This window comes from Ictidomys tridecemlineatus, chromosome 3, assembly GCF_052094955.1.
Source record: "Ictidomys tridecemlineatus isolate mIctTri1 chromosome 3, mIctTri1.hap1, whole genome shotgun sequence".
In the NCBI taxonomy this organism is placed as follows: domain Eukaryota; kingdom Metazoa; phylum Chordata; class Mammalia; order Rodentia; family Sciuridae; genus Ictidomys; species Ictidomys tridecemlineatus.
In genome coordinates this window covers 140,548,234-140,560,535 of record NC_135479.1, presented here as the reverse complement: position 1 = coordinate 140,560,535, position 12,302 = coordinate 140,548,234, and the positions used below count along the sequence as shown (strand labels likewise).

The window sequence follows — 12,302 nt, the reverse complement described above, 5'->3', positions numbered from 1 at the left end:
AGATGTATTAACAAATTAAAATATTGAATGAGAGAAAGTCTCTTTCATTCTTTTTTTCCTCTGCAAATCTCATTTCTGCTTATCACTTCATCAGAATGTTCTTTAAGAAGAGATATGTGGTTGCAGGGCTTCTGTTAAGGGAGAAACACACAAGTCTTCCTTATGCCTATTTGTAAAGAGATTCATTGTTGGCATCTAGTTTGAATTTTGTATATGTATACATGATGTACATGTATACTTGTGAAATGTTTAAAGTATGCTAGTTGATGTATTCATTACTAGTTTGAATTTCTTTTTTATTTGTTCTAGATAGTAGAATGTATTTTGACATATTATACACACATGGAATATAACTTCTCATTCTTCTGGTTGTACATGATGTAGAATTATATTGGTCATGTAACCATATATGCACATAGGATAGTAATGTCTGATTCATTCTACTATCTTTTCTGTTCCCATTTTCCCTCTCTTCCCTTCATTCCCCCTTTTCTAATCCAAAGTACTTCTTTTCTTCCCTAACCAGCCCTCGCCCTATCCCCCCCATCCCACCTTCCCCCCGCCCCATCTGCTTTTACTCTTTACTCTGCAAAGAAGATGCTGACATTTTAATTATATCAATCACTCCTCTGAACAAATTCTTCAGTAGCTTTCCAATTATTTTAGCTTGAGGTGCTGCAACAAAATACCATTAGCTGGGTGGATTAAACAACAAACATCTGTTTCTCACATTTCTGAAGGTTGGGAGTTAGAGATCAGAGTGCCAGCAGAATTAAGTTCTTGGTGAGGACTCCCTCTTTCTACAGAAATCTGTCTTCTTGCTGTGTCCTCGCATGATAGAGAGGGAGCTATCTACCTGTCTGGACTCGATAGGGGAACTAATTCCATCTTGAGGGCTCTACCCCCTTAAACTAATTGCTTTTCAAAGGCTCCACCTCCAGATACCATCACATCAGGATAAGAGTTTCAACACGAATTTGGGGGCACACAAACATTCAGTCCACTGTACCAATGTTCTCAAAATAAAATCCAAAATTGTTAATATGTCCCTCTTGCCCAGACTCCTCTTATATTAGGACAAGCACATGTGCTAATCCCCGTCTAAAGCCCTTTCTCTCTACTCCTAAACCTCACTGGGACTTGGGTGAAGTATCACTTTCTTAGGGGCTTTGCCTATCTCAAGTCTGAATTAGGTTCCCTTGTCATTATTTTTTAAAAACAGAATCTTTAGCCAGCCATGGTGGTATATACCTGTAATCCCAGTGCCTCAGGAGGCTAAGGCAGGAGGATCTTGAGTTCAAAGCCAACCTTAGCAACTTGGCAAGGTCCTAAGCAACTGAGCAAGAACCTGTCTCTAAATAAAATATGAAAAAGGGCTGTATTTAAAAATAAAATGTGGGAAAGGGACTGTAGCTCCGTGGAAAAGTGCCACAGGTTCAATCCCTGGTACCAAAAAACAAAAACAAAAACAAGAATCTTCTCTCTTCCTCTGTAGTTCTTAGTAGAGCTTATATTGTTGTCCCTTCAGTATCTGTTGGCAATTGGTTCTAGGGTCCCCTCCCCGACCAGGGATATCCAAATACATAGATACTCAAATAACCATATATAAAATGGTACAGAATTTGGTATGATACACACATTCTTCTGAGTATTTTAAATTCTCTCTAAATCATTTAAAATACCCACCACAATGTAAATGCTGTGTAAATAAAGAGTGTTTTAAATTTTGTATTTTTTATTGTAATTTCTTCCCAAATATTTTTGATCCACAGTTGTTTGAATCTGTGGACATACAGAGGCCCAATTATATATACAAGACTTTCAAGTTTCTTATGAGTGGGGACTATCTCCATTTAAGTACCTGTGATGGCCCCAGAGATTAGCACAGAGACTGGCATGTAGGACGTATGATGAATGTATGGCTAGGAAGAAATTGGCATGATCTGAGATAACTGAGATTTGAGAAGAGAATCTGAATTTGTGTGGTTGTGGTGGAAAAGGAGCAAGACAGATGTAGTATGGGTGGAAAAAACCCAAGACACTCAATACCTTTCCTAATAGTCAAGACAGGCAAACGAAAGGAAGAATTTTATTTCCTTAGTTTATTAAAGATGACAATGAACTGTTAGGCTGTGTGACAACTATAGCAAGTAGATATCAATCCAGTTCAAAACATGAGTTGTACCCTCACAGAACATCTCTATTTAGATTTTTGCTCCTTTTAATTCAACAAAAGCTCTAAAACTTTGGCAAAGAAAGTTAGTAATGTCCTCATTTAAGTGACAAATGTTTGCCTTCAACTCATCTGCACTCTCTTGAATCTTGTCCCCACCTTGTAAGTAAATGTTTCCCCCCACTTTATGTACAGAAAAGAATACTTTCCCCCTCCTGCTTTATTTAGAAGGAGATCTCTTAAGTGCATTCTCCCCGCATCAGCAGGAGCATCTCAGATACTGTTAAGTTGCAAAGTGCTTTCAAAACATCCTATCCTCTGCCCTCTCTCAAATAAATAAATGAGTATTTGGACAGTTATGACAGCATAGTGTCCAAGCCACCAAAACACACAATGTAAAGGGATGGGGCCAGGGAGGTAGAGAAAAACAGTGAAAACTCAGGAGCATGTCAGATTGTTGGATTCAGCTTTGATCCTATGTTGATATGAAAAAAGCAGGACAGACAACAAGAGAGTCTCTCTCTCCTCCAGTGTAGTGACTTGGAGCAAGGAGCTGGATTTGAAACTTAAACCAAAACTGGAAGTAGAGCTTATCATACTTAACAAATCTCTCAGCCTAAATCTGGGGCCTAATCCTTAGTGAGACTTCAATTATGTGGGGTCATTCCCAAAGTTCTTGGAAGTTCTAGTCAGTTCTTCAAAGCTTGGCTTTAAGAGCTTCACCATGAACTCAAAGAACAGCATCAGGGTCTCTAGCCTGACGTAGCCTTCTGAGCCCAAGTTTGAGGAAGAGGAATCAACACCGTGGGCTAATTCCCACATGTTCCCTCTTGTTCTGGTAGAGCCTCAGCTTTGGCTAATACCTTAACACCCCTTTCACTTCTTTGTGAGACTCCTTGGTACATTCAGCTCAGGCACTTATTGGATTCCACCAACCATGTGCAACTTGCTGTTTGGTTTCCTGGGGAAGTACCCAAGCCACTTGTTTTCCACTAGCAACCAACCATGGGAAGACAGGTATACAGGAAGAAGTCGGTCCCAGAACAAAAATGCTGTGGGCTTTAGTTCACAGAGCTGCCAGCCCTCAGAAAAGCAACCCTGACCAGTGTTTTACATTGAGGTTAGGAACTATAGCAACTTATAGTTCAAACCTATACCCTGTCCCATCCAAGACCTTTTCCTGTCAAAATACACATTAAAGTGGGGAGTGGGAGTATGTTAAAATTATAATATGAAAAGGATGACTGAACTAATGAAAATCATCAGGCTAGATAGAGTTAAGTGCATAATTGGCAGAAAGGTTCTTGTTATTCCAAGAACACAGGAACATTCACATTCACATCCACAAATTGTCAAGTTCTCTAATACTACCAATGGGGGAATGTTTAACCCCAACTCTGAGAAAAGAAAATAAGGCAAGAGATCAGTTACCACAGAGGGTCCCAGCCCTGTTGCAGGAAGGGGACAGAGAATGAAGTTGGGCTTTATTCAGAACTACAATGACCACTAAACAGGACAGAGCAGCAAGGAACCCACTAGTAATGTGGTGGGTGGGGTTTCTGTGCTCACTTAGGATGGCATCAGGGACTTGCCTGAGCTTGAAATATTATACCTACACTCAAAAGAGTTAGGTTAATTAAGGAGACCTGACTACTTAAGAGGAGGCCAACAGCTTCTCTAAATAAACACATGCTCCTTCTGTAACAGAGCCTCATTTATGCTTGTGGTGTAGGCTACAAATTAGATTGGCCTAAGCCTCAGTTCTGTTCTTTGCTTTAGCCCAGCAGAGTAGATAAAAAAAAATTTAGCTTGTGACATCATCTAAGCTCAGAATATTTCAAACAGGAAAATGATGGCTGCTTCCTTGAGGTCTCTGAGGATTCTGGGAAGGTAATGATCTATTCTTTGGCTCCCAGAATACCCAATCAAACTGGAGAGAATGTCCATTCTCTTCTGCTTCTCTAGGACACAGTCTGATCCTACTGCAGGACTGAGAGAGAGAAAACTTATCCCCTTGTTTCAGCAGCAAAGGAGAAGAGTTGGTTGAGAAAGGCCTGGTTCAGAAGCTCCAGTACAAAAACAAAGTAAAAGTGGAAATCAGATGCATCTACAACCAATCCCATCCTAGTGAAGAAGGCCATGGATGTCAGAAGAATTGGTTTTCACTGTCCATTCCCCTGACAAGAGGCATGAGAAGCTCTAAAGACCCGCATGTCAGTTCTGATGGAAATACCTGGTCAAATTATCTGTCACAAGAGACTGGACCCATCAACCTAACAAAGGTTGATGACACATGGACGTCAGACAAGTTATTAAAATTAAAAAAAAAAAAACAATGATAATGAAGTTTTTAAAAAGCCCCAACTGGGGAAAGTCCTCATAACAGTGGCTCAGTTCTGCATTATATGTGATCCCAGGCCCTAGGCAGAGGGCTTAAAGTGCTTTCTTCATGTGGTCTCCAGGACAGTGGCTTCTAGAGCCAAGGCTTTAGTGGGTTCCTCTTCATAGTCTGACATGTAGGACTCCGGGCTCTGCTTGGACAGCAACTCCCGCCGTGCCTGTAGCCGCTCACACCGGGGACAGCTTCCAGACTTGAAACAAGCTTTATGATAACATGCTTTACACTCTGTTCAAGTTGAAAAGGTGAGAGAGAGAAAAAATAAATTTCTATTATTTTACTTGCTTCAGGCTGGAAGCAAGTCATTGCTGTAGCCCCTTCCCATGACCAGGGCTAAGAGTTCTGGTGGTGAAATACAGGAGTTGCTGAATCAAACCACACTCTTGCTAATGGAGATGGCTCAAATGAAAGAAATTAACTTTGTGTTCTTTCTTGCCCCACTCCTAGCACTAGCCCTTACCTTCACAGGTCCGGCATTTATGGAGCTCAAAAGGAAAGATGATATCCTCCTCATTCTGACAGAACTCACAGATAAAGCCCTTGGCTTGGCAGAGCTGAGGAAGAAAGAGATAGAAAGCAGAATGAGGGAATGGCACAGGGGAATTCTAAGGAGAGGACAGGCAAAGCATAAATAAAACTGAGTGGCGTAAGGGATTCTACTTCCTACAGAGGAGAGATTGGGGCTGGATTTAGCATGAGAGCCAAACCTGAGCCAGCGCTAGACTGTAACAGACAAAACTTTAAGGTGGAGACAAGAGAGGCACAGACTTGAGACACTCCTACCACTAAAGTGTCTCTCAATGGAGAGAGAAAGAGGAGGAAAGAATGGTGCCATCATGAACTTCCTAAAATCAGTATTACAGTCTGGCTAATGATTTTATTTTGAAATAGGAATACTGCCAATTAAGATAAAATGTGAAGACATGGATGTTTCCCAAAAATAATACCCAGTCTCAGGTCAATTTAGAGTGAAGTAAGTCTAAAACCCCCAGACACACAGGAGTCTCAACATACATCCCATTTTGAGCTCTCATTCTGGGACTGCCACAGGAACATAAAGTGGGGAGAGTCTAAGATGGGAAGATCTAAAAATGGAATTTCTGAATTTCTAGCATGTTGAATATAGGATGAACAATAATAACTCATACTTGTAGAATACTTAAAATTTACAAAATGGTGTCATATAAATCATTTCATCAATCTTCAAAAATACTAAGAGGAAAAGATAATACATATAATTCAGTGCAGAGATTAAAAAAATGAGGCTTACCTCAAAGAGAGCAAAATAATTTCTTTTGGTTACAGTATTGAAAATAAAAAAGCCAAGACTCAGAATTCTTCTCCAGATTCTAATCCAGAGTATTTTTCCCCACTTATAACAATTCTTTAGTGAGGGCTGCTCTTAGCTACCCAGGAGCTGCCAGAACCAATTTCTCTTCTAATCTAGGTTCTACACAGTTGGATGACTGCAGTTTACTAATCTAAAGAACAGCAATCCTTTTCAGTTTCTCTCAGAGTGTCCTTAGCCATCCCAACTTTCTGAAGCCAATCAGGAAGAACCTGGGCCCACCTGCTCCTTGTGTCCTAAAGCAAGGTCTCAGCTGCATGCTAGAGTAAGACTTTCTCACCATGCATCGCTCCACATGGGCAGTCCCTGCCCTGGTGAGCTCAGCAAGCCGGGGCCCCAGCTCTCCTTTCCTGGTTGTGGTCAGGTCATTCAGGGAATACAGGTGGAGATCCTCTGTCAGGTGGCCTGGGACTGTGTCAAAGGAATCCAGAAGCCTACAGGGAAAGTTGGGGGGGGGTAGCGAATGAACATTTTATATGTCACATTGTACAGAAAAATCCCTATTCAAAGGGGAGAAAGAAAAGCTAATGAAAGTGGGCAACATTCTTCCAGTGTTCCAGGCCACCTAGCCTTCCCACACCAACAGGTATCTGGATGACAGAAGTGACTTATTTATAACCTCCTGCAGAACAGTCCATACCAATTTGCAAAGAGTGGTGGCCACATATTCCCCACTCCAGAGAAATTATAGATACAGCTACTGCTGTGGCTTCTTGTATATCATTTCTGGACATGTCTGCAAAATTCCCCTATTTTTCTTCTTCACATAAGAATCAACTACTAGGACACATCCCTGTCAGAGAAATTAACTCATTGGGAGGATTGGCCTCCACACAAGACTTACTCTTTGGCCAATCGGCATGTCTTAAACATGTTCTTCATGTGATACAGCTGGACCCGCAGCAGCTAGAAAGAAAGACGTTTTGGTGGGGAAGTGTGAAGAAGAGGAGAGAATTGGCTGTTAGAAAGGGCAGTATCTTTAAACTCTGGGGTTCTGGAAGCTTTAGATGTAGCAGCCAGAGTCAGACTGTATTCTCAACAACCTGTTTAAAGTGATCTCTAGTCAGAGAAGGCCTCTCTGCCAGGTCAATCTGCCAATCACAAACACTGCTGGCAGCAACTGAGAACTCTGGAATTCATATTTCCCCACCCTATTTTCTATTCAGTAGTATTTTCAGTGGAGAGAGAAATTCTGCTTTTGCCATCCAGCATTATCTATAGCTTCAGAGCTGCCACTGCCAGAGTTAAGGCTTTGACTAGACATGGAGCTGGGAAATAGGAAGAGATTAAGAAAGTACCAGAGGGCTGGGGATATAGCTCAGTGGTAGAGCCCTTGCCTGGCAAGTATAAGGCCCTGGGTTTGATCCCCAGCACCGACTCCCCTACCCCCAAAAAAGTACACAGAGCATGAATGATAAAATGGCTACACCTCTGACATTATGAAAAGGAGTATGGTGATCCTGGGAAACCCTACATGAAGAGAAAAAGGGGATGTAGGGAGAAGGGTAAGAATCTACGATGTGATCTTTTCAAGAGTCTTACTCGGACTTGATTGAGCAGCTTGACCTTCCTATAGAGAGTGCTGTTAATGTCCTGCACATTGAAGAGAGGATCGTTCCATATCTTAATGAGCAGGTCCTTGGAGAAATTGCTGATGTAGTACTTGCTGAAGTCCCACTTGCGCAGAATCCGGCTAGGGATAACCATCTGAGCATTCTCATGACAGCACTGACAGAAGTACTTTCCCAAGTACTCACAGTACCGCAGCCGTTTGATATAATCTGCAAAATTCAGAAAGTCAAAAGAGCCAGATGTGTCTATAAGCTGATAAGACAGCTCTGCTGATCCTTCAAAGGGCAGAAATAGATGAGCAGTTGCCTCAAGCCACCTCTGTAAAAACTCCCCAAAGCTGTGAGAAACCCACAAGTGAGGCCTGTGGTCCCTACATCCTATCCTAGAAATCACTGAGAAAACAGTCTGCCAGAACTGATAAGACTCAACCTCCAAGAATCTAGCTGAAATTAAAATTTTCTCCAGTATACAGCCTGGTAATGTACTCTCAGAGATAATTGTTTTTCTTTTTTTTTTTTATTGGTGCATTGTAGCTGTACATGGTGGTGGAATTTGTTGTTACATATTTGTACATGCACAAAATATAACGATATAATTTGGCCAATATCACTCCCCAGTACTTCCCCACTTCCTCCCTTTCTCCCATTCCCTGTTCCCTTTACTATAGTCTACTGATCTTCTTTTAATTTTCATGAGATCCACCCACTCCTCACTTTTCCTTTTTCATCTTTAGCATTCACATGTGAGAGAAAACATATGACCCTTGACCTTCTGAATTTGACTTATTTCACTTAACATAATATTTTCAAGTTCATCCATTTTCCTGCAAATGACATATTATTTATCTTTATGGCTGAATAAAACTCCATTGTGTATATCTACCACATTTTCTTTATCCATTCATCTGTTGATGGTCATTTAGGCTGGTACCATAGTTTGGCTATTGTGAATTGTGCTGCCATAAACATGGGTATACTTGTATCACTATAGTATGATGATTTTAATTCTTTAGGATAAATACTGAGGAATGGTATAGCTGGGTCATATGGTGGTTTCATTTCCTTTTGAGGAGCCTCCATACTGATTTCATAAGGAGTGAACTAATTTATGGTCTCCCCAACAGTGAAAAAGTGTTTATTTTTCTCCACATTCTCTCCAGCATATATTATTCTTTGTATTCTTGCTGACTACCATTCTGATTGGTATGAGCTAATATCTCAGTGTACAGTTTTGATTTGCCTTTCCCTAATTGCTAATGATGTTGAAAATTTTTTATTTATTTGTTGACCATTTGTGTTTCTTTAGAAAATTATTTCTTTAATTCATTTGCCCAATTATTCATTGAGTTTTTTTTGGTGTGAAGTTTTTTGATTTTTCTATATATTCTAGATATTAATCCTCTGTCAGAAGAGTAGTTAACAAAGATTTTCTCCCATTCTGTAGGTTCTCTCTTCACATTCTTAATTGCTTCCTTTGCTACGCAGAAGCTTTTTAATTTGCTGCCATCCCATTTATTAACTTCCAGAGATGATTTCCCTCTGATTGCAGTATTCTTTCCTATTTCCCCCCACTTTAGGCCCTTTTTTCTGTCCCCCCAATTTGCCCATTACCACCTCTTACTACCTCTGACTGGCTCCCTCTCTCCTAGATGTGAGAGAGGGTGAAGCCTCTGGAGGCAGTATGCACTAGAAGAAACTCACCAGGGTCAGTCCGGATGCCACATCCGGCACAGCGGTAATTCTGCTTGGCCACAGCAATCTTCCTCCTAAGGAAAGGCAAACGAGATTGGCAGATAGCTGCTGCACAATGACAGAGGTCTTGTTAAGTATAGGAAGAGAGAAGAATTCATCTGTTTTTTTAAAAGCTGGATAAAATAAACCTATTGGGAAAACTAATTCAAACTGAGGCTAGTAGTTTAGGTCTCAATGACTCTTCCCAATAATGAACTACACTGTCTATACAAATATAAGGGTAAGAAATAGTAAAGGGGAAAAGAACAGTAAAAGAGAAGCATCTGAGCTTCTTAAAAAGAGAAGAAAAAACAGCTCACAATACTCTTGGGAGGATGGCAACAGGTTGGGAATTCCAAAGAATAAAGGCCTCATTTCCAGTTAGATCTGGAAGACGGTAGCTGCTTGAGGATTCTGAAGAATCCTCAGAATTACTCTTGTTTTGGTGTTGGCGATTGAGCCCAGGGACACTTAACCATTGAGCTACATCCATCACTTTTTATTTTTTTGAGATAGGAGTCTCACCAAGTTGCTCAGAGCCTTGCTAAATTGCTGAGCTGGCTTTGAACTTTGCAACCCTCCTGCCTCAGCCTCTGGAGCCACTGGGATTACAGGTATGCACCACACACCAGCTGGATAACTTTTTTTTTTTTTTTGGGTACCAGGATTGGACCTAGGGGTGCTTAACCACTAAGCAACATTCCCAGCCCTTTATTTGTACTTTATTTCGAGATAGAGTCTTGATAAGTTGCTTAGGGCCTCACTAAGTTGCTGAGGCTGGCTTTTAACTTGTGATCCTCCTGCCTCAGCTTCCCCATGTATAACTTTCAATTCTTTTTAAAAAATATTTTTAGTTATAGATAGACACAATACTTTTATTTTTTAATGTGGTGCTGAGAATCAAACCCAGTGCCTTACACATGCTATCACACGTACTCTACCATTGAGCTACAATCCCAGCCCTACTATTAATTCTTAAAAGTAAGGATTTAAGGACAAAAATGGATAATACACTTCCTTTGTTTTTTATTTTTTTCCTCCTCCTCCTTTTTTATTTTTTTAAGGCAGAAGTCTCACTATATTGCCCAGGCCATATATATATGTATATATATATATCACACACACTTTTTATTATTTTTATGTGGTGCTGAGGATTGAACGCAGGCCTCACATGTGCTAGGCAAGTGCTCTACCACTGAGCCACAATGCCAGCCCCCCAGGCTAGTTTTGAACTCCTGGATTCAAGCCATCCTCCTACCTCAGCTTTCAAGTAACCAGGACTAAAAGCATGTGCCATGGTGCCTGGCTCTTCCCTTGCTTTTAAATGAACAGAACTGTGTGGAAAGTATAACCAGAGGCAGAATAAGAAGATAGGAAGACAGTTCTGGGGGCTGGAGTTGTAGCTCAGTGGTAGAGTGATTGCCTAGCATGTGTAAGGCCTTGGGTTCAATCCCCAGCACCACATAAAACTAAATAAACAAAATAAAGTTATATATATATATATCCCTTTATAAAGGGGTGTGTGTGTGTGTGTATGTATATATGTATGTGTGTGTATGTGTGTGTGTGTGTGTGTATATATATATATGAATGACAGTCTGACAATTCAAAGAGAATATATCTTTTTCCAAAGTGCACAGTCACTGACTACTCACGTTGGTGCTGGATGAACATTAAAGATTATCTGAGGCCGGGGTGGGGCCCACTCCAGGTTGCCACGAACGCGGATACGCAGTTTATAAATGTCCGCATGCTGCCCATCATCTGGTGAGATGGGTAGTGAGTCAGGGATGGGCAGGAGCTACAAGAGAAAAGCACAGGTGAGCTAACAATGACAGTCTGAGGGAACACATATGCTTGATCCTTCTGGACATGACAGAAACATAGTTAAAAGACAGCAGGGTATAAGAAGCAAGGGCCTTGTGGTTCCAAGAAGCAAATACAGACACAGCATTCCAGGGTGGTGTTACCCTTTGCTGATGTATGCCAGGATGCTTCATGACTTAAAGATTCAATTTTAGGGCAAAGAAGAGTCCAAACAATTCACTTTTTCTAAGTGTTTTGAAGGTGGTCACAAAACAAGAGTTCTAACTCTGGGATTAGTGAACAGTTATGTGGAATAACAGTGAAAGAGCCGTTAAATTGATATTTTTGAAAATTTAGGGAAAACCTAGGCAAGCTACCATTCATTCACTCATTCAATACATTTATAACAGATGGCTTCTATGAGCAAGGAAGGAAATACAGGTTCATCCCACACTGGGAACAAGTGAGAAAGGAGAGCAAGATAAGAAAGGCTCAGAGCCTCCTGGACAGGGAAAGATGCTGAGGAGCCTACCTTCTGAGGGGCATCATGTTCCGGGACTAGCCACTCTAACTCTGAGGCAGCTGGAAGCTGCATCCCCTCAAACTGCTTCAGGAGCCCCATAGCCACTGCCTCAGCAGAAGTGGAATGCAGGAAGCAATGGGAACTGAAAAGGAGAAAATAAAGAAAACTGAGTGTAGGTAAAAGAAAGGGAGCCTTCCCTTTAGGATCTGAGATCAAATGCAGTAACTTCTCAGCTGAGGAAATGCCCATAGCACCCCAAGTCTGCTCAGCTTCTTCACTTATCATCTTCAGACACAGTGAAAAAATACTGATCTTATTATAGTCCTAAGACTCAGGTTCAAATCCCACTTACTAGCATTATATGGCACTACTAGTTAAGGGCTCTGTATTGCCTTTCCCGAAACTTAGTTTCTTAACTACAAAATGGACACTACAATGTCCATTTGCAAAATAAAGTGAGTAAATCTGCTTTGTAGACTGTAAAGACTACTGTTCATCCCAAATGAACTAATATTTACCATAGCTGGGTCTATAGTATGGAACTTTTTCAACTTGATTTCATGATCAAAAGTCACAATCAATCTCTCTCTTGAGACCTAAGTGTCTAGGATAGAAGTCAGCAGAGAAAGAACAATTCACACTACAAGCTTTGCCTTCCAAAAGCCCACCCCATTTAGATAAAAAATCTTTACTCTCTTTCTTCCTGTAAGTTCATCACCATCGAGCAATTCAACATTGCCTCCTCCTGAATT

The 12,302-nt window shown here is 40.9% G+C and overlaps 1 protein-coding gene and 1 long non-coding RNA gene across 13 annotated transcripts in view; one reads left to right on the top strand and one right to left on the bottom strand.

Annotated features, from left to right (window-relative positions):
- The window catches only part of LOC144376389 (uncharacterized), a 31,491-nt gene that overhangs the window by 6,188 nt on the left and 13,001 nt on the right, over window positions 1-12,302 (top strand). The gene's annotated exons all lie outside the window — the stretch shown is intronic.
- Window positions 2,085-12,302, bottom strand: part of Rubcn (rubicon autophagy regulator) — a 68,397-nt gene continuing 58,179 nt past the window's right edge. For all 12 annotated transcript variants that reach the window (XM_021720167.3, XM_078043946.1, XM_078043940.1 and 9 more), the window contains 8 exons: window positions 11,560-11,692; window positions 10,877-11,022; window positions 9,192-9,256; window positions 7,462-7,700; window positions 6,764-6,825; window positions 6,200-6,353; window positions 5,032-5,125; window positions 2,085-4,799 (listed from right to left, as the gene is read on the bottom strand). In XM_021720167.3, the coding sequence (XP_021575842.2) occupies window positions 4,621-4,799; window positions 5,032-5,125; window positions 6,200-6,353; window positions 6,764-6,825; window positions 7,462-7,700; window positions 9,192-9,256; window positions 10,877-11,022; window positions 11,560-11,692 (1,072 nt within the window). In that variant the 3' untranslated portion in view covers window positions 2,085-4,620. The remainder of the gene's footprint in view (window positions 4,800-5,031; window positions 5,126-6,199; window positions 6,354-6,763; window positions 6,826-7,461; window positions 7,701-9,191; window positions 9,257-10,876; window positions 11,023-11,559; window positions 11,693-12,302) is intronic.